The sequence below is a fragment of the Vidua chalybeata genome, chromosome 14 (assembly GCF_026979565.1).
Source record: "Vidua chalybeata isolate OUT-0048 chromosome 14, bVidCha1 merged haplotype, whole genome shotgun sequence".
Lineage (NCBI taxonomy): Eukaryota > Metazoa > Chordata > Aves > Passeriformes > Viduidae > Vidua > Vidua chalybeata.
Genome location: NC_071543.1, coordinates 4,937,546 through 4,955,782, shown reverse-complemented (window position 1 = coordinate 4,955,782; position 18,237 = coordinate 4,937,546). Strand labels below are relative to the sequence as shown.

The 18,237-nt window shown below is 50.1% G+C and overlaps 1 protein-coding gene across 2 annotated transcripts; it reads right to left on the bottom strand.

Moving 5' to 3' along the window:
* Window positions 1-1,584: 1,584 nt before the first annotated feature.
* On the bottom strand, window positions 1,585-18,087 carry HDAC8 (histone deacetylase 8). 2 transcript variants are annotated; one of them, XM_053956143.1, is made up of 11 exons: window positions 17,932-18,087; window positions 17,483-17,535; window positions 15,998-16,128; window positions 14,268-14,409; window positions 11,348-11,460; window positions 10,281-10,358; window positions 9,781-9,889; window positions 8,043-8,215; window positions 6,331-6,425; window positions 4,119-4,224; window positions 1,585-2,107 (listed from the first exon to the last, which is right to left on the bottom strand). In XM_053956143.1, the coding sequence occupies exons 1-11, from the start codon at window positions 18,013-18,015 to the stop codon at window positions 2,085-2,087; spliced, it is 1,107 nt and encodes a 368-aa protein (XP_053812118.1). In that variant the 5' UTR covers window positions 18,016-18,087; the 3' UTR covers window positions 1,585-2,084. The 2 variants fall into 2 exon arrangements, with proteins under 2 accessions (XP_053812118.1, XP_053812119.1); XM_053956144.1 differs by having other exon boundaries at window positions 17,891-17,973.
* Between the last annotated feature and the right edge of the window lie 150 nt (window positions 18,088-18,237).

Below are 18,237 nucleotides of genomic sequence, written 5' to 3'. Positions count from 1 at the left end.
CGGCAGGCGGGACGCTGCTCACTGGCGGCGTGAGGCGGAAGCCCCCCGCCCCAGCCGCGCTCCAGCCTCAGGAGCCGGCCGGCAGGTCCGACGGGGAGTCGAGCTCGTGGTGACCGAGCAAGAGCTCCGGCAGCTCGTCGGCCCTGCTGAGGCCAAGCTTCACCACCAGCGACCCGAGTACCGTGTCCACCGGCTCCGAGTCGATGAGGCCGGGGCCAGCGGCCTGGAGAGGGCGGCTCCCCGCGCCCAGCGGCTGCGTCCCCAAGCCCCAGGCGAGCGAGGAGCCGGGCTCCGTGGGGCTCCAGGGTCTCCTCGGGCCGCGGCTCTGGACGTGGAACTTGTGCAGGCACAAGGAGGTTGGGAGCGGCCTTGGCGGGCCACAGGGGCTGGGAGCAGGCGGAGTCCCCACGGCCGGCATCGCCTCGGCCCCGAAAGGGTAGCAGCGCAGGATCGCCCCCATGAGAGGTCCTTCGTGCCCCGGGGAGGGGACTGTAAACAGCTCATCTCCGCCGTCTGCGAGGACACTGCAGCGCTCAGAGGGGCGCGGGCTGCCCCGGGCGAGTGGGGTCCAGCGACGTCCCCAGACAGGGAGGGAACGAACGGCGCCCCGGCTTACCCCCGCCCCTTGCGTGGGCGTCACACGGGCATCCCACTCTGGATGCCACCCAAGAGGCACCTCACCTAAAAGCCTTGACACCTGTCGGTTTTCTTCTTATTTTCCGAATTGTGTTCCTGAAACAGCTCCCACAGCCTCACAAGGGCAGGCTACCTGCTGTGGGGACAGGGCACATGAGGCCCTGAGGTGGGTCAGAGACAGCAGCTGGCCAGCTTCTCTCATTCCTCACCTTTTTCCCTGGATGGGCAGTCCCGAAGCCTGACATCTCCCCAAGTCACTGGGATCCTTTGCTAGGGCAATGGCAGCACCAGCCTCCTGCCAGTGGTCACCACACAAGACTGGTCCCACCACAGCACACCACACCAAGTGCCAGGGGTACATGGAAGCAGGCAAGGGGTCAGGAGTCATGGGAGCACATCCTGCTGACCTATCTCCACACCAGATTTCCTGTTGTTTCAATCAGCAGTGAAAAACAACTGAGCAAAAAACAAAGCCAAGGCCAGGCTGGGAACCCCTTTGTCTTGCTGTTTCCACCAGCATAATCTAATTAAAGCCACAGGAAATAAGCTTTCCTACAGTGACTGGACATCTTTAAAAAACCCAGCACAATAAAAAGACCGTGGGCCAGGAGAGTGAGGGGACAAGGGTGGCAGAGGCCAGGCTCCATGGCTCCTGGCACTGGGAGAGATCTGCTTCAGATACCTGTATACCTGTTCCCTTGCTGAGACACCTTGTGGCAGCTCTCATGGGGCACCAGAGCATCTGGAAGTTCATCCAAGATTTCCCAGGACAGGAGCTGCCACAATGCCCTGCATCGCCACTGACATTCTTGAGAGGCTCTCCAGGGTCTGGTCCCTCTGTGCAGGATTTCGGGAGCTCACAAATGGCTCTGGAGTGGGGAGGGGTGTGCTGTGGAAAAGAGCACTGGCAAGGCAGGGTGGGTGGAAAAAGACAGGAAAGGGCTGGAGGAGTATTTCAAGTATTTTATTTTTAAAAAATTCCCAGTTAAAAACACAAAGGCTGTGCCTTTCTGTGGGTAAGAGGCACAACCAGGGTAGCCCTCAGGCTCTACTTCCCGAGTGGGCAGCTCTGAGGCTGTGGCCCTGCCAGGCAGGTAACGCAGCACTGGGCTCCAGCTGGGGAGGGCTCACAGCTCTGAGCAGCCTCTCTCTTAAAATACATTTAAAAGCAGTTGTAAGAACAAACTGTGGTGTTAAAAAAGGAAGGGGAAAGGAGCAAGGGAGGCTCTGCCAGCACTGGAAGGCTGTGGCTGAAGGTCCCCACACTCCTGCCTAGGGAGAGCCACAGTACTTGTGCATGCAGCAGCTTTTCTTCTTTAAAGAGAAAAAAAATGAACCAACAGTACTTTCTTCGAAAGTTTCCCTGCAGCCACAAATTCCACCAGTTGTTCACATAAATATGCTGTCTTCCTCACAGGAAATGCTCTTGCCTGAACCTTCCTTTTCTGCTAAGCAACGTGCTTCAGATTCCCTGCAAATAAAAGGAAGCAAAAAAGGGTATTTCCACTGATATTTTAGCCGGATGGAGTGACCTGGCAAGGGGTGCCACTCCCATGCCTGATGGACTAGACCATGAAATGGGAATTCCAGCTTCAGCACAGATCTCACTTCCTGCTGACCCCTCGCTCCCTCTGCAGAGGCTGCTGCCCTCGTTGGAGCAAGGCTTTGGAAATTACCACAGGGGGACCCTGTCACTGCTTTCACTATGCTGAATGCTGTTTTGGGATTTGTGGACCAGCATCCGAGAGGCGCATGCTCACTCCCTGCTGCCTCGTCCTTCTTTCAGGCTGGATTCACAAACAGGAGTGCACAGCCCTTCCTTCCAGCTCTGGAATAATGCTGATCCTTCTACCCTCTTGGACATGTCCCCAGGGAGGGGATGTCCTCTCCCTAGGATTGGCCTGTGCTTGGGAATGGACACTCAAAGGCATCCATGGCCATTGCACTTCCTACCCTACTTCTAACACCAGCACACTGCAACACACACAGACAGAAAAGGGCTGCCAAGCCCCATCGTGCTGTTCCCAGCCCCTCTGGCAGAGAGGGACAAGACAGATGGGTAAGGGCATTGAATGAGTTTGCCTGGAGCTGGCAGAGCTCACCCAGCTGCCTGTCCTGGACTCGAAGAGCTTCAAGTCCCGCCTGCTGGAGACTTGTCCCAGTTCCAGAGAGCTATTTCCCACAGCCTCCTCCTAGACAACTGGAAAGACACAGACTGGATGGGTGGTCTACAAAGGGGATAGGGAGGGAGCTGGCTCACAGGGAGCTCACAGTGGTTTTTATGGATCAATGTTTTTTACATGGTCTTGCAACCTGTCACAAGTGGGGTCCCCCAGGGACTGATACTGATACATATTGCTCAACATCATATATCACCTTGATAATGAGATTGAAAACAACCACAGCACCAAACTGGGTGCTGAGGTGAACACATCAGAAGGGAGAGCCATCTTAGAGAGCTTGACAGGATGGAAGACTGGGCTAAAAAGAACAGTTTTAAGTTTAACACAGACAAAAGCAAGGTCCTGCACTTGAGATAGAAGTTAGCCAGTTCAGGCTGGGATCTGTGTGACTGGGAAGTAGCTTTGTGGAAATGGACATGGGGGTTCTGATAGGCAGCAAGCTGAACAGGATCCAGCAGTGAAGCAAACTCTATCCTGTGCAGCATGTGTAGGAGCATTACTAAGAGAAGCTGGATCATCTCATTCTGGTGCATCTGACAAACAGTGAGTACTGTGTCCAGTTATGATCCCCACAAATCACAAAAGACACGGACAGAGCAGAGAGGGTCCAAAGGAGGACCACAAAGGTGATCAGATGCTGGAGAACCTGCCCAATTAGGAAAGACTCTCCCTGCAGAAGAGAAGGCTTAGGAGGGACCTCATTACAGTAATCTAGTACTTGAAGCCTGCTCTGTAGGCTTCAAAGGACAGAGGCTCTCTCTACACAAGGAGCCACATGGAGAGGACAAGGGACAACAGGGACAACAGGTATGAGTTGTACCAGGAGAGGTTTCACCTTAAGTATGTTTTTTTTACAGTGAGAGCAATCAATCACTGGAGGAAACTCCCCATGGATGTGGTAGCAGCCTCCCTGTCAGAAGATTTCAGGAAGTGACTGGACAGGTTGCTAAATAATCTTGTCTATGCTCCCTTTCCCATGGAAGTTTGGACCAGATGATCTTTGAAATCCCTTAGAACCTGGGCTGTTCTATGATTCCAATAAGGACAAGGCCCCATGCTCCCCTGCCCAGCCAGAGCAAAGGCAATGGCAACTTTTGCTAGAGGAACCCATAGTTCTGTACCACCAACCCTGAAAATCCCAAGGGACGTGGGAGGCAAATGACACTGTGCACTAATGAGCAGCCAAGTGAATGTGCTTCATCTTTCCAGTCAGTGAGAAAGACTCCAATGAGCTCTTCTGAAGCCCTCTCTAAAAAAACCTGTAAGCCTGAAGCAGGAGTGTTGGCTTGGACAACGCACCTTTGATAGAGTTCAGAATTTCTTGAATTCTCTGTGGCTCATTGCGGTCTGGTCTGCAGCTTGGTGTGATCTCCAGCACGTAATCAGGACCGTACTCTGTGAAGAACTGCAGGGAGGAGAGGAAAGTCAACAGAGAGGTCTCTGAAGGCTGAGGCTAGAGGGAGGGCTTCCCATGGGTACCTGTTCGTAAAAAGGCAAAAAACCATTTCTCTACCTAAGGGCCACATGTAGCTTCACTACATAAAGGTGGTACTTCAGCAGTGTCTGTGTCCACCTGGAGTTTTCAACCCCTTCCCAGTTCAAGGGATGGGAAGCAGAGCCCAGTGAGGCAAACAAAAAGCAGTAAAATGTCTATCCCAATGCTTTATTTGGGAAAGCTGTTGACACTCATTTTACACATGGTTACCTGTAAATGGGATTTTTTTATTTTTAAATTTCAAGTGCTGTAATCACATATCCTACCGTTCACCTCCTGTCTTGCTGAACACTGCATTAACATGACTGTGAAACACCTGGGAAAGGAAAAATCTGTGTGCTGCAAGGATACTGTGTCTCTCCTGGCTAAGTGCTCAGATAGCGTGCAGGAGATCTGCAGCACATGGGGTTGGCGTGCTAATGCAGAACACAGGTTACTGACAGCCATTGTGTCATGATTCTGGTCAATACAGGGTCAGTTTTTGCAGTAGCTGGGAGGAGGAGGCATGGCCAGGACACAGAGGTTATTCTACACCACCTCTCGTCATTGCTGAAGGAAGGGGAAAGGGACACTCTTCTAGACAGAAGGGATTCCTTCCAGCTGAAATGTGGCAGAGGCAGCTATGCAGTTTTGTCTATTGTGAGGGGGGCAGGGGTGTTTCTGTGTGAATTGTTTTTTTGTTTTCTTGTTCCCTCTGTCATTACTATTGTTGCTGTTACTGTTCAGTAAATCGTTCTTATTTCAACTGTCATCCTTACCCTTTGTGCCTCCAATCAGAGAGGGTAGGGGGAACAATGCATGCTCTTAGCAGGAGCACTAAATTGGAAAATACCATTCCTAAGATAACTTTAATTGGTGCCCAGTATGGGGCACAAAGGGTTGAGATAACAACAGATCTGCCCAGAGTGGGTAGGAAACAAATTTGATTCTAAGCATTTGTTCACATTAGGTACAGAACCACTGGTCACAACGCTGCTTGGTCTGTTCATGTGGGTGTGGTACATATGTGTGAGCATATGTGTGTTCCTTGTGATGACATTTTTCAGAGCAGGGAGACGGACCAGGATTGCTTTGTTGCTGTAGTGTGTGATATCAGTTTATGAAATGATAACAAGGGCAATGAGGGTCATTTGGGATGTGTATTCAGTGTTCCTCTCCTACCCTTACCTCGGCCACTACCTTTGGTAGTCCATTAATAATAGTATTCAGCCTAAGGGGAAAACAAGAGAGGATGATTTTCCCCAGCTTGTCACCCCCTCTTCCTCCTTCAGGCCTGTTACAACAGCTTTCGAGAATTCTGAATTCCCTTTGGATGTTACAGAAAGCATGTTCTTGTTGATATGTCTCTTATGTGTGTCTCCTCAGTACAGCTGATAACATGTTTAGAGTCAGTGGAGTCCACACCTTGTTTAGAGTCAGGGCAGAGATTTCTAGGAAGGTCATTCAGAGATCTGCCCCAAGGGTGGTTAGTCATGAGTGGCATAGAATGTGGGAGAAAATGGGCCAGTTTCTGGGGAAATTCTCTGCTCCAGTGGTTTTGGACGTTCATTCCTGTACAACTACAGGACCCTGTAGGTGAGTTCTGTGTCATCTCCAGAGAGGAGCAACTTATTGGAGTGTGCTGGGCCCTGGCTACTCTTTACCGGATGCTGCTGGTCACCAGACAGTACCCTCAGGGGAGGAGGAGGAAAGCAGAGCAACAGGCACTGTGGTCACACAAACTTCAGCTGAAAAAAAAATTAAAAGCCTTGAGAAGGCAAAAAGCACATCCTAAAGAGCTCTTTGAGCAAACCAAAGAATCCTTTTCCCCATCCTCTCTGTAGCTATCTGAGACTGGAGTTAATTGGCACATGAAACCTCTCACAGAAAGCTGCAGACAGCCTCTGCTAGGTTAGGGCAGCATTGTTACATTAAGTGTCTTCACAAAAGAGGAACTGAGCGGCAAGGATGCTGTGTGGATTAGGCAGAACAACTGGCTCTTCTGCAAGGAGGAGGGAGGGTTTTTCAAAGCATTACCTCATGATCAGGGATCTCAGAGGACAGTGTTCTCCCAAGGATGACCCCAGTCAAGTATGTCCAGCAGCGAGCAGTGTTGGCAAGGTTGTAACCTCCTGTTTCCAGCAAGAATTGGGATTTGAGGAGGAAGAGTGGGGAAAGGGAAAAGAGAAAAAGATATTTAGGTGGAAGGAACAAATAATGAAACCACTGTGTGCATGTTACATGAGTTCAGCTTATTTCATCCACTGAAGCCATGCCCAAAATCTGCCTTTTGCACCTGCTACACAAGGCCAAGTCTGAATGAGAGTCTATGCAGGAGCAGACTGCTCAAACTGAGCCCCAATTACATCCAGTGTGGCAGAGGCCAGTCCTCCAGCCACCATCTCAGACCCAGGATGAGCTCCCAGCCCCATGCACTGAATTCTCTCCTTGCAACAAGGAGAGCCATTCTCAAGTAGCAGGCTGCAGCAGAAATGGGGGCTTCCTGCTTTTTAATACCAGCTTTTGACCTATAAAGCAAAATACACATGCCCAGCCATACCCTGCTGAGCTCTTCAGCACTGTCATGTTTGAGAGGACAAATGTGAAACTCATCACTACAACTTGCAACTGCTTTACATGGAAATGAGATTTCACAGGGAGTAGGAAACGGTTACCTACATGGTAAAGGAATATGAGCCCACAAGGAGAAACCTTAGCTGAAAGCAATCCTGCAAGAGACTCAGGTAAGTTTTTTTCCAGAACAGATGACTAGAAAAGTAAAGGGAGAAAAACACTTCGACAAGACAGACCATATTTTCCAATATTCCCTTCTGTTTGCAGTGGGGCTTTTTCCCTGCTTTTTTTCACTTCTCCCCCAATTTCCACTTCAAATGCTTCCACATGCTGCAGTGGTGGGAAACTCCTTTGCTATTTTCACAAGTGCCACATAGTTGATCCTCATTTTTTAACAGAAGCTTTGGGTTTTGTTTGAAAGGTGATATCTCCAGCACATTCACAAACAAGCCACAGCAGGACTGAACACTCATAACCTTTCCAAAACAAAGGGCATCAGGCACATCAAATTTTAGCCTTAATATGCTATACATTATTTTCCCCATCTAAAAAAGGACAACACCTAGAGCTGATCTGGCTCCAGTCATGGATCTCAGGGGCTTTCCCCGGCACACAGTGGCTTTTGTTGTTCTGAAATGCCCTGTTAACATAACACCTGTCCTGTGCTCTCCCCATTGGACAAGCAGCTGGTTAGGCAGCACAAGAGAAGTCAGTCCAGCTTAGTTTTCACTGGGTATCAGAGCCCTGCTGTACCTTGCAGGCAGCCAGGCCTTGTCCCAAGCCCCTGCCTGAATCTTAATGAAACCATTCATCACCAGGTGCCCAAGGTAGGTTTGGGAACATAGTGCTAACTTTTAAAGAGAAGCACCAAAGGGCTGATCAGCAGAGATGGGAATCAGAGGTGTCACTGAGAAGTCAAGGTCAGTTTGTTGGCCTCTCCTCCAGAGGAGCCATGAAGCTTTTAACTCAAGAGTCAGTATTGAGACTTGCACCTGTCAGTATCAAGGATTTCAGGTGTGAGAAAACAGTACTGTGCCACCGTGTGTCCTCCTGACACTGCCCAGCAGTCATCCTGCTAAACCCTCGCCACTCCTGAGCCCAAGGGCAGGCAGGCACTCGAGGCAGGGTCACAGGAGGACAAACATGTTTCTCTGAGAACAGCAGGATGCACTCACCTCCTCCCAGGACAAGAGTTGCTAGCTGCCACTGCAGGACATACTTGAGGCACTTCCCCACTCCCTCGGGTGTCATGTTGAAACAGCACATGGGGTCTCCAGCAATGGTGTCCGCCCCCAGTTGCAGCACAACTGCATCAGGGTTGAAGGCAGCATACACCTCCTTCAGCACTCTGGGAGAAGAGGAGCAGTCCAATTACTGCCAGCACAGCTCAGAGGAATGCTGGTGGCATGGCCCTGGTCACTCAGATCCACCAATGCCTCTCAGGGTTTCTGCATTCTCTGCTTCCACCCAACTCACACTAGTTACACTACCTCTGTTCCCAGTTAGCCTTCTACCTCCACAGCAATTTTAGCTCTCAGAGCACTTAACAAAAGGCTGATGAACACAAAAGCACCACTGATAACATGGCAGAGGGAGATCTAGTCCTCACCAGTTTAGTGGTGGCATCAAACTCCACATTTAGACTGTCTGCCTTTTGGCTGCAGGACAATCCATGTGCTTTTCTGCCCTCTGAAAGTCACGGTGGAAATCAGGGTCTGGCGAAACAACAATCCTGAACTCTCAAACACCTCTCACCAGGACAGGCCAGCAGAGGACAGGAGAAAAAGAGGAAGACTCTGGCTAGGGTCTTACTCTCCTCTCTCCTATATGGCTCTTGAGGCAAAACTATGAGGAAAAGCTCTTTGCAGTGTGTAGACAGCCTGCAAAAACCAGCATTGGACAGGGCTTCATGCTTCAAGCCCAAGGTTTTGGGAAGTACAGGCAATTACCCTCAAACAACAGCTGGATGAGACATTTACAGTCATGCCCGTGACTGCCTCCCAGCCTGGACAGAACTCAAAGAGATTTCTAAGTCTCTTTACAGAAGCTTTAGCTATACACAGCTTGAAATCTGTGGTAGGTTATGATGTCCTTCAGCTCTGAATGCAAGCAGCAGGCTCCTCCTGAGTGGGTTCCTGACCTGTCTCAGCCCCCAGAGCTGCCTTTCGAAAGCATGTCTTCCAGCACCCCAAAGAGGGCTGCTCTGCCCCAGCAATGGCAAGCACCAATAAGCCAGCAGGAGGCATGGCCCCCGCATGACTGCCCTGTTGGCCTACAAGTTTAGAGAGGTTTTAGCCCTCAAGTGTTAGAGGTGGATGTGCTACCACATCCTGCAGCCCTGCACTGAGACTCCTCTCCCCTGGAAAAGAACAAGCCCCGGAGCCCAGTTTTGACATAGGCAACAGCTTGTGAGGTCCACCATCAGCTGAGGGTCAGAGAGGACTGCCAGGAGGCAGCTCTGTCACTGTCAGATATTCAGCCTTTCATTCTTCCAGCATAGACAGAAGGTGCTAGGAAAATGCTTTTAGCTAAGCCCCAAGCATATGTCCCACAGTCAGAATTCAGAGCACTTACTTGAAGAAAAACGATCTAGCCCTAAGTCCACAGCTAAAAAATACTTGTCACTTCTCAATCTCTCCTTAGACAGACACCTGTGGAGGTGTATCTAAGGAGATAGGCTCACCTGCAGCAGAGACCCCTCCTTCCACCCACAATGTCTCTGTATATTCAGTTTGCCTAAGGATTCAGACAAGACTTCTCAGAACTTACAGTCCATGTTCATTGTAATCAAAGGCTGTAATAGGGGAAGGGACAAGCCTTAAGAAAGGACTGTAATTAAAAATACTAAGCTGTGTAGTATCTTAATCTCTAAAATCCCATCCAAGTCAGCTGTATCAGAGCAAGAGGGCTTACGATTCACAGATCTGGTAATATTTTTCATCCTGAATACCATCTTGAATGGGCACATTCACGCTGTAATAGCGACCTTTTCCCAGGCCAACATCTGTCACATCACCAGTGCCTGCACAACAGAAACACCCCAATTAGAAGGGAAACCAGAGCAGCAGCAAGAGACGTGTGGGGCATCTCAAAAGGCAAGATGAGAGCCAGGACCTTTGGCATGCTTATGGAGAAGTCCACTTGCCACCACCAAGAAAGGTGGGGTGGAGTGACCCAGTTCTGTCCTTCACCCAATTCTGCCATGCAGCATCAAAGGGGCTCTGCCTAGAGCTCAGCTACAACCAGAAAGGGGGAAATGCCAAACATGTTGCTGCCCCTCTTTCCTTCTCCTGGGTCAAGAGAAGAGGCAGCAAGATACATCGGCTGGGCAGCATGGATGGGACTTGCCTTTACGGAGGCCTCACCAGTGACATGTGAACCAAATGAGTACAAACCTCACAAATTCAACTTGCCTGGGAAAAATCCTGGTGAAAATTTGTGCAGAGAAACAGTCATGACTTTCGAGGTGAAACTAAAGGCATCCTCAACTCCTATTAGGAAAGTGAAAAAAAACTTTCATGCATCATTTATATAAATGACAGAGTCTGAACACAGAGAGTTGCTTGATACACACAGGGCAGCAAGCAGAGAAGGAGCAGCATGAGCAAAGCAGAAATGCAGATGTATAAATGCAATAAATACACTCTCAATCCACAGAAACTGGAGCTCAACTGCAGCAAAGATCACAACTGCTATGAATCTGGCAGGTCTCATGCTAATCAGTACTGAATGGATCTCAGTATCTCATGTCACTACCCATGGCAGCACTTGCCTGCACTGCTAGGCCTGCAAAGCTGGGAGAGGGATCCGAGCAGGGCTGCCTTGGCCAGAGTGTGGTTCTGATTAGAACCAGTGCTACTGGGCTCTCTTGCTTTTTCTCAATGCTGCTGTGGTTCAACATGCTTTTTCCTTAATGACACTATTAAGATAGTGGGCATGAAGAGGGGAAAAAGAAATAATAGGAAACTTAACAGAAACCAAATGCAGGGAGAAAACGGAACAAAATGAAACACATAATAAAATTTAGAAGAGCAGGAAATGTTAAATGGTGTAGAAATAATGTCCCTAAAGGAGGGAGCAGTTTCGGCAAGGTCAGCTCTGGCTCTAGATCTATAGCATCAAGCCTTCTTTTAAAAGCACCATTTACTACTGGCTGCTTCCCTCTTGCAATGGACCCTTAAACAATTAAACCCTATCAGCAACTGCTCTGCCAAGGATGGGAGACTCAGACGCATTATCTGTTTTTTTAGGTACAAGACTTCTGCCCAGACCCGTAAGAGAGATCTGAGGAGCAGCACAGGGTAAGTCTGTAAGGCAGGACAAGGCATAAATGGATTGAGAGAACTCAACTGCACCAGAAGGAGCCGAAGCCATGGCTGTTGCAGCAAGTAAACCCCTGCTGTGCAGACAGGCCTTGCCTTCTCCTATTCCTCCCTGAGACTGTGCACCTGTGCCATTTGCAGCCCTTGCTGGGCCTTACCATCCCCATGATGCAAATCCAAATCGATATAAAGGACACGGTCAAATTTCTGGCGCAGTCGCAGGATCCCCAAGACAGCATCATTCAGGTAACAGAAACCAGAAGCTTCATCCCTATGAAAACAATGTGACAAAATATTGCCAGTGCAATCACCACTGATCTCAGCATTCTCACTTTGACTTTGCAAGTGTCTGTCTCATAGGGGCACAGAGGAGTATGAAAACTCAACCCAGCAGTGACCAAGAGACAGGTCAGGAACAGTTCAAAGCATGGCTGGGAAGCACAGAGAACAGGACTGCTTGTGCCAACTGCTTCTCAGCTCTGGGCTTTCTGGCAGCTGGGTAAGCATCAGCTGCCCAGAGCGGCTCTGCTGCAGAGGAGGGTACCTCTGGCCATTGCACTGTTGAACAAATAAAATGTTAGCTTTCTGCACCTGAGACATTTTAAAGAAGTTCAGAGCCACTTGAAATCAAATCGAGGCAAGAGGACAGTCCCTTTGGCCATTTTCCTGTGGGTGCTGGACAGGCATAGACAGGCAGCCACTCCATCCCTGCTGTCTGGATCACAACTCCTGGGAAGGTCCTGGCAGTGAAAGGCAAGCCCAAGCCAGTCACAGGATCCTCCTGCTGTTTTAAAGTCTCAGGTTGAAGGTTAAGCCTCTTGCCAACCTTTCCTTTATCTTCCCAGGAAAATGCAAATGAGATGTCCCACATGCAGTCCCCCATGATACAGCTCCTGGGCTCAGCCAGGAGAGAGTCCCAGCAGCTAAAGAGGTCAGGTGTACCATGTAAAGATTTATTGCTGACATTCATCAGGGACAGCTTACTTGCTGACATCAAAGGAACAAGAAAGTTTCTTGACCCCTACTCCAGCCTCACTCCAAAGTCAAGTCCCCATCACCACTTAACACCAATCCATAGGCATTCTTAAATCTGCCCTGGATAGCTATTTTAAAGAGAAGCTTTATACTTGGCAAGAGGAGTACCCAAATCCCTTTTCCAAAAATTATATCAGGATACAAGATGCACCTCTGGGAAATTCCTCTTGACTTCCAGTCACAGCACTCAGCTCATTCTCCCTGACATTTCCTGCTCAGCAACAGCTGGGAATGGTGAGGAGCAAGCCGGGAGTGGCAGAACCACACTTGCTTTCACTCTGCAAGTACCATGGAGCACAGGTGCTTCCCAGTGACTGTTCATGTACAGTAATGCTGAAAATGGATGTGTTAACAGGTATCCTGAAAATCTGACTCAAGTGTGAGTATGTACTTCTCCCCTGCCTCACAGCCCACAAGGAAGCATGTCTTGGGCACTCTCTCCATGCTGTAATACACATCTCTGAAACTCAAGGCCAAGCAGAGCAGGACACCAGTTCAGTCAAAAGCAGAGCAGTGTTGGAGCTGCAGCTCAGGACCAGCACTTGGGATTCCCCGTGCTGCCCTAAATCCACCCAGCAAAGCTCTGAGTTTCACTGCCAAGAAGGAGGGTGAGGCTAGCTTGAGAAAAGGCATTTACTCAGCATCTTACCCTCAACCCCAAAAGCATCCTCTGAACCAAGAGCTTCCAAAGCCCCAGGTCATTCCTACCTTTAGGACCCTGGAAAGCAACTACACCACCAGACAACAGGTGTTTTTTTGACAAAAGGAATGTATTTTGCTAGGACACAGGTCCTAGAACCAAGCACCTGCAGTCTGTCTGGACCTTCACATTGGGCTGGCATCTACCCTGAAGCATCACACACCAGCTTACTGGGGCAACTGGGAAGACTCCTTTGGGATCAGTGAGTATTAAATGCCTATTTTTTAAACAGACTCTTTGCTTCCCAGAACAGTGCTAATAGCTCAGCAGCAGCAACACTGCTAAGACATTTTTTCATTACAGGCATTTTTTAAGCCATGCAATCCAGACAGAATATAACAGAAGATTTTCCAAAAGCCATCAGTTCTGCACAGAACAAGAGCCCGGCTCTGCCAAGTGCAAGTCTCCTTTCACAGCAAGCTGCAGCTGAAGCTGTGAAAGTGCCCACCAGGAAACGGGCTGAGACAGGGGTATTGCTGGCACTTGCACACCACTGTTAGACCTCCAGACTTCCTCTGCCAGGTCAGAAAAATCACTGGAGCAAGAAATCTGCACATGTGTGTACAAACTGCCAGGATAAGACACAGGGCCCATGATAACTCCTGAGGCTCCCCAAGGACACAGAATAGCACTGCAAACACCAGTTGGCCGTGGACAAGGAAGGGTGGTGTTTTGTCTACACTGCAAAGAGGCCTCGTGTTTTGGGAGATGGGGAGGATAAGTTAAATAAAACATACTTCCATGGAAAATGGGACGGAAACAAATTATTTTACCACTACAGAACCACAGGATTCAGGAACAGAATTTTTACTTCCTCTCCTGTTATGCTGAAAGATCATTACTGATGTTAGAGCTCACAGGAAACAGCCCGCATGGAGCACAGGGAAACCCAAAGTCACTCCTGCACTGTTTCAAACCTCTTATTAGAAAACCCAAAAAGCCACACGGAACAATATGGATATTCCCACTATATTCCAAACTGTCAGTGACATCAATTGTTTGTCTCTCCACTGTGCTTCTTTATGGACCCCACAAAATAGATTCGCACTTGAGCTTCTTGAGAGAATGATGTATCAAGGAATCACAGGACATGTGTGAGTACACCTGCCCCAGACCTGCTCTGCAGCACATGACAGTGACAGCACCAGCACTGGGCAGTGACTTGCCTCCTCTCAGGCCTCTGCCCTGCCCTTTGTTTCTTTCCTCTCTCTCTCGCCTTCCCTCACACCTTGCTTTCTCTTCCAGCTGGATCATTGCACCCTGAGGGTTCTCAGGGAAGCTGGGAGCTAAGCAGAGTTCAGACACCAGATGAGAAAACGCAAGGGAGGAGATTGTTTTCTTACTTCTTTGCATGATGCCACCCTCCAGGCCAGTTAATTGCTACTTTGCACTTGCCATCCAGCAGGCACTGGGCTGCAGTGATGGTGGCTCCTCCCACAGCTGCTGCATATTCAAAGATTCCTTCAGTGGCTGGACAGTCATAACCTGCAGGTAAGAGTCCATGTAAGAGTTGCACATCAGACACAACAGGCCTTTTCCTCCAGGGGAAGCACATTCCTTTTGTTTGAGTCTTCAACACTGACCCGGGCTGGAGCAGCCTGTTCCTGAAGAACTGATCCCATGGAGGACCCATACTGGAGAAGTTCTTGAAAAACTGCTACCCATAGGAAAGACCTGCACTGCAAAAGTTCATGGAAGAGAGTGTCCTGTGGGAGGGACCCCACACACACATGGGGCAAGAGTGAGGAGGAAGGAGGAGCAGAGAGGTGTGAAATTACCACAATCCCCATTCCTTGTCCCCTTACACTGCTTGAGGGGGAAACTAGAAGAGCTGTGAGTGAAGCTGAGTCTGGGAAGAAAGGCAGATGAGGGGAATGGTGATTTCAGTTTTATTTTGAATTCTCACTATCCTACTCCATTATTAATTGGCAATAAATTGAATTAATTTCCCCATGTAGAGTCTCTTTTGCTGGTGACAGTAACTGGAGAGTCATCTCCCTGTTATTATCTCAACATGATCTTTTCTGCTGTATTTTCTCCCCACTCTATTGAGGGGGAGAGAGACTATATCTTGGTGGGCACCTGGCAAAAAAACCCCACCCACACCACAAAAATCAACCCACCACAAAAAGCAACAATCCAAATGTTTTCTTGCACTCAGTCCATTTAAAAATGTGTCCTGAACCAACTTCTGAGTTGTGTGTCTGGGTTGCTGAACCTACTGGTTCCTCACACCAATCTTACAAAAAAACTACTTTCAAGTCTCTGACTACCTGACCAGAAAAGCCCTGACATGGTCATGACATATCTCTTCCCTAGAAATGGACATCCACAAACTAGTCAAGCCTAGATAAGCTGTAGATCTCTGTCTGTAACACGATATTCACTTGGTCCTACAGCAGCCTCTCTGCAGCAGTTGTCCACCAAGTATGATACCAGGGCTGCTTGTCTTCCTGTAGACAGAGCAGCTTCAGGAATGTAAAGTCTAAGGCACACTCATGAGATCGGCACAGAATCTGCACCTCTGCCTCAGTTCTGGGTCACTCCTGCCATTCCTGATACCCAGACAGTGCCCATAGCCATCTCACCTGCTTTACCTGCTGCATTGCTCAAGCTATCTTAGGTCCAGGAGGGCAAGAGCCCTCTGCTCCAGATATAAGACACCAGACTGCTCTGCAGCTGCTCTGGTCACTACAGCTCCAGGCCGCTGCTCACACATGTCCTCCCCACAGCAGGCTTGCAGCAGCCACTCCCAATCCAGCCCAAGGGCAAGTGTCTTCCATCCCATTCCAGAGCCTCAGAGCAGCAGCAAAGGGCACCAGCCCCAGCTGGCAAGAGACAGGCCAAGCTGCACAGAGCAGCAAAAGGAGGCTACTCTACCCTCAGCTGGCACCAGGGAAAGTGCCAGCCTGTCAGATGACTGCTGGGGTTCAGCAACACCCCGTCAAAGAGTGTTTCCTTCCAAAACTAAGCCCAGTATCCCCCTGAGCTCACCTCTCTAACTGCAGCTCCTGCAAAAAGCATCCCAGCCCTGGCACGCAACTGATCTCTTGCTGAAGATGTGCATCCTTACCCAGTCCATATTCCACAGACTCCGGGTGGTCATCATCCCCCTCCTTGCTGACCTTCTGCAGGTGCTGCAGGTATGCATCTGTATGGAAACTTGCCATTTCCTCCATGGAGGCCACTTTTGGCTTGACTATCCTAGGCAGAGAGGAAGAAGGGAGCATATCAGGGCAAGAGGATCCAGGGTTCATCTGGAATGTCCAGCTTTAGCCTTTACCCTATGAGCCTTCTTTTGGCTGTTACTGTTGTAAAAGCAAACAAAACTTCCTCTTGCACTGGACTGTCACTCAAGTGAGAAAGCCACCCAGCTGAGCTGGAGCAGGCCTTGCCCCTGGTTTGCCCACTGCCCACCCCAGTGAAGAACACCTGCAGGTGCTGCCTGCATTAACCTTCCCTCTTTGCTTCAAGTTTTCTTCACTGTTCTGCATGTTCTCTCAGTTTGTGCATTCCCCACATATCCAACATTCAGGTTACACACAGAGGAACTAACAGAGGGAAATGCCCAGGCCCAGCACAGCGCTGTGGCAGGACTTCAGCCTGGATCAGGAGCTGTGCAATGCCTCTCGCATGGTGTGACCTGCACCAAAGCAGAGACTGTCACTGTTCCAAGCAACTTCCACAGCACCTTCCTGGGTCTGGGTGCTCTGCAGTGTACCTAAACAAATCCTGCAACACACTGAACCCTCCCCAAAACTTGGACAGTGGGAGCATGCACAGGCAGTGCAGCACAGCTCCGTTACTACAGGAAGAACACAGGAAGTTCCCAGCTCCAGGCTGGCCTCAATGCTTCCCACCCCATGCAAGGGTAAACAGTCCTTCAGGTCTGCTCCATAATGATACCTGCAGTTATTTCCCAAGCACACTCTGCCAGAAAAAAAAATTGTTTAAAAAAGAAGTCTCAAAAAAACCTTCTGGCTTTGCTGAACTGGAGCACATTTTTTCTAAGGTTTTATGAGATGCTTCACAAGAGGGGCTAAGCTATGCCTTTCTTATTTTTTCCCTTCATATGCCCCAGTGTCAAGAGCCGAATAAGGTGGGAGGTACCTCACTTTTCTGACCCAGATCTCATCCGGTCTTCTCTCCTGAACAGCATGCAGACCTCACAAAAAGTCTCCCAGATAAATGACAGTGCACCAAAACAATATGGTCCCTCTCTGCATCAGTACTGACTGATCAGTGGATCTGGAGCAGCACCAAGGCTGTCACCCTGCTCAGAGTCTCAAGCATGGGGGTGATACACACTCTGTAGAGAAGGCACAAGGCTATAAATGCTCCACCAGACCACAAGGGTAACCATGAATTACACCTGCCACAATTGCTGTAATCGTGTCCATGTAGCAAAACAAGCATTTTCCTTTAATCCTGGAAATACACACTGTGGGGGCTCCTATAATCACGCCACCAGCAGGGACAGTGTGAAACCTGAAACTCAGCACCTTCCAAATCTTAGTGGAGAATAAAACATCCCTTCACAGAAAACGGGAGCACTTACTTCATCTGGTCAAGCAAGCAATACGCTTCAATCAGTGAATGCACCATGCTGGCCTAAAGAAAAGAATAAGACTGTGAGAGCAGGAGATACAAAGCCAGCAACCAGGGGCCCAAGGACTCGCAGACGAGGAGTGACTCAGACTCCTCTCAGCAGCGACTTTCCCTGCCCGGGTCCCTTCTCAGGCCCGCGCCCATGCCGTGTGAAAGGGCCCTCCGGTGTCCCGGGCAGAAGCACAGCCGCGCACGGCTTCCCGGGAAAGGGAAGCGCCGCTTCAGTGTCCGAGCCCGCGCTGCCAGGGGCGATGTGAACGCACAGACGAGCCATGCCCGCTCTAACGCCACACTCCTCCCGCCGGGGCCGCCTGTTTCCCCCGCTTCCTCCTTTCCTACAGCCGCGCCCGGGCCTCACCGCTGTGCTCCCCGCGCCCCCTCGCCCCGCAGCGCGCTGACCCGCTTGGGCACTTTGCAGAGGGAGTCGCAGAGGGTCACGTACTCCGGGCTGTATACGTAGACCGGCGGCGGCACCGCTGCCATGGGGGCCGGCACAGCCGAGACCAGCACCCGCAACGCCGCTGGTCAGGGCACGGCAAGACCGGCAGGACCGGCAGTTCCGGCCCCGCGGCGTGCCGGGAGCTGCAGGCCCGCCCCGCCATTATCCTTCCCCTCGCCCGGCCGCGTAAGAACAGGCAGCCAACTGGTGTTAGAGGCATTTTTATTGGGGCCCGCACGCAGCTCGGAGTGGTGTTTATTCTCTAA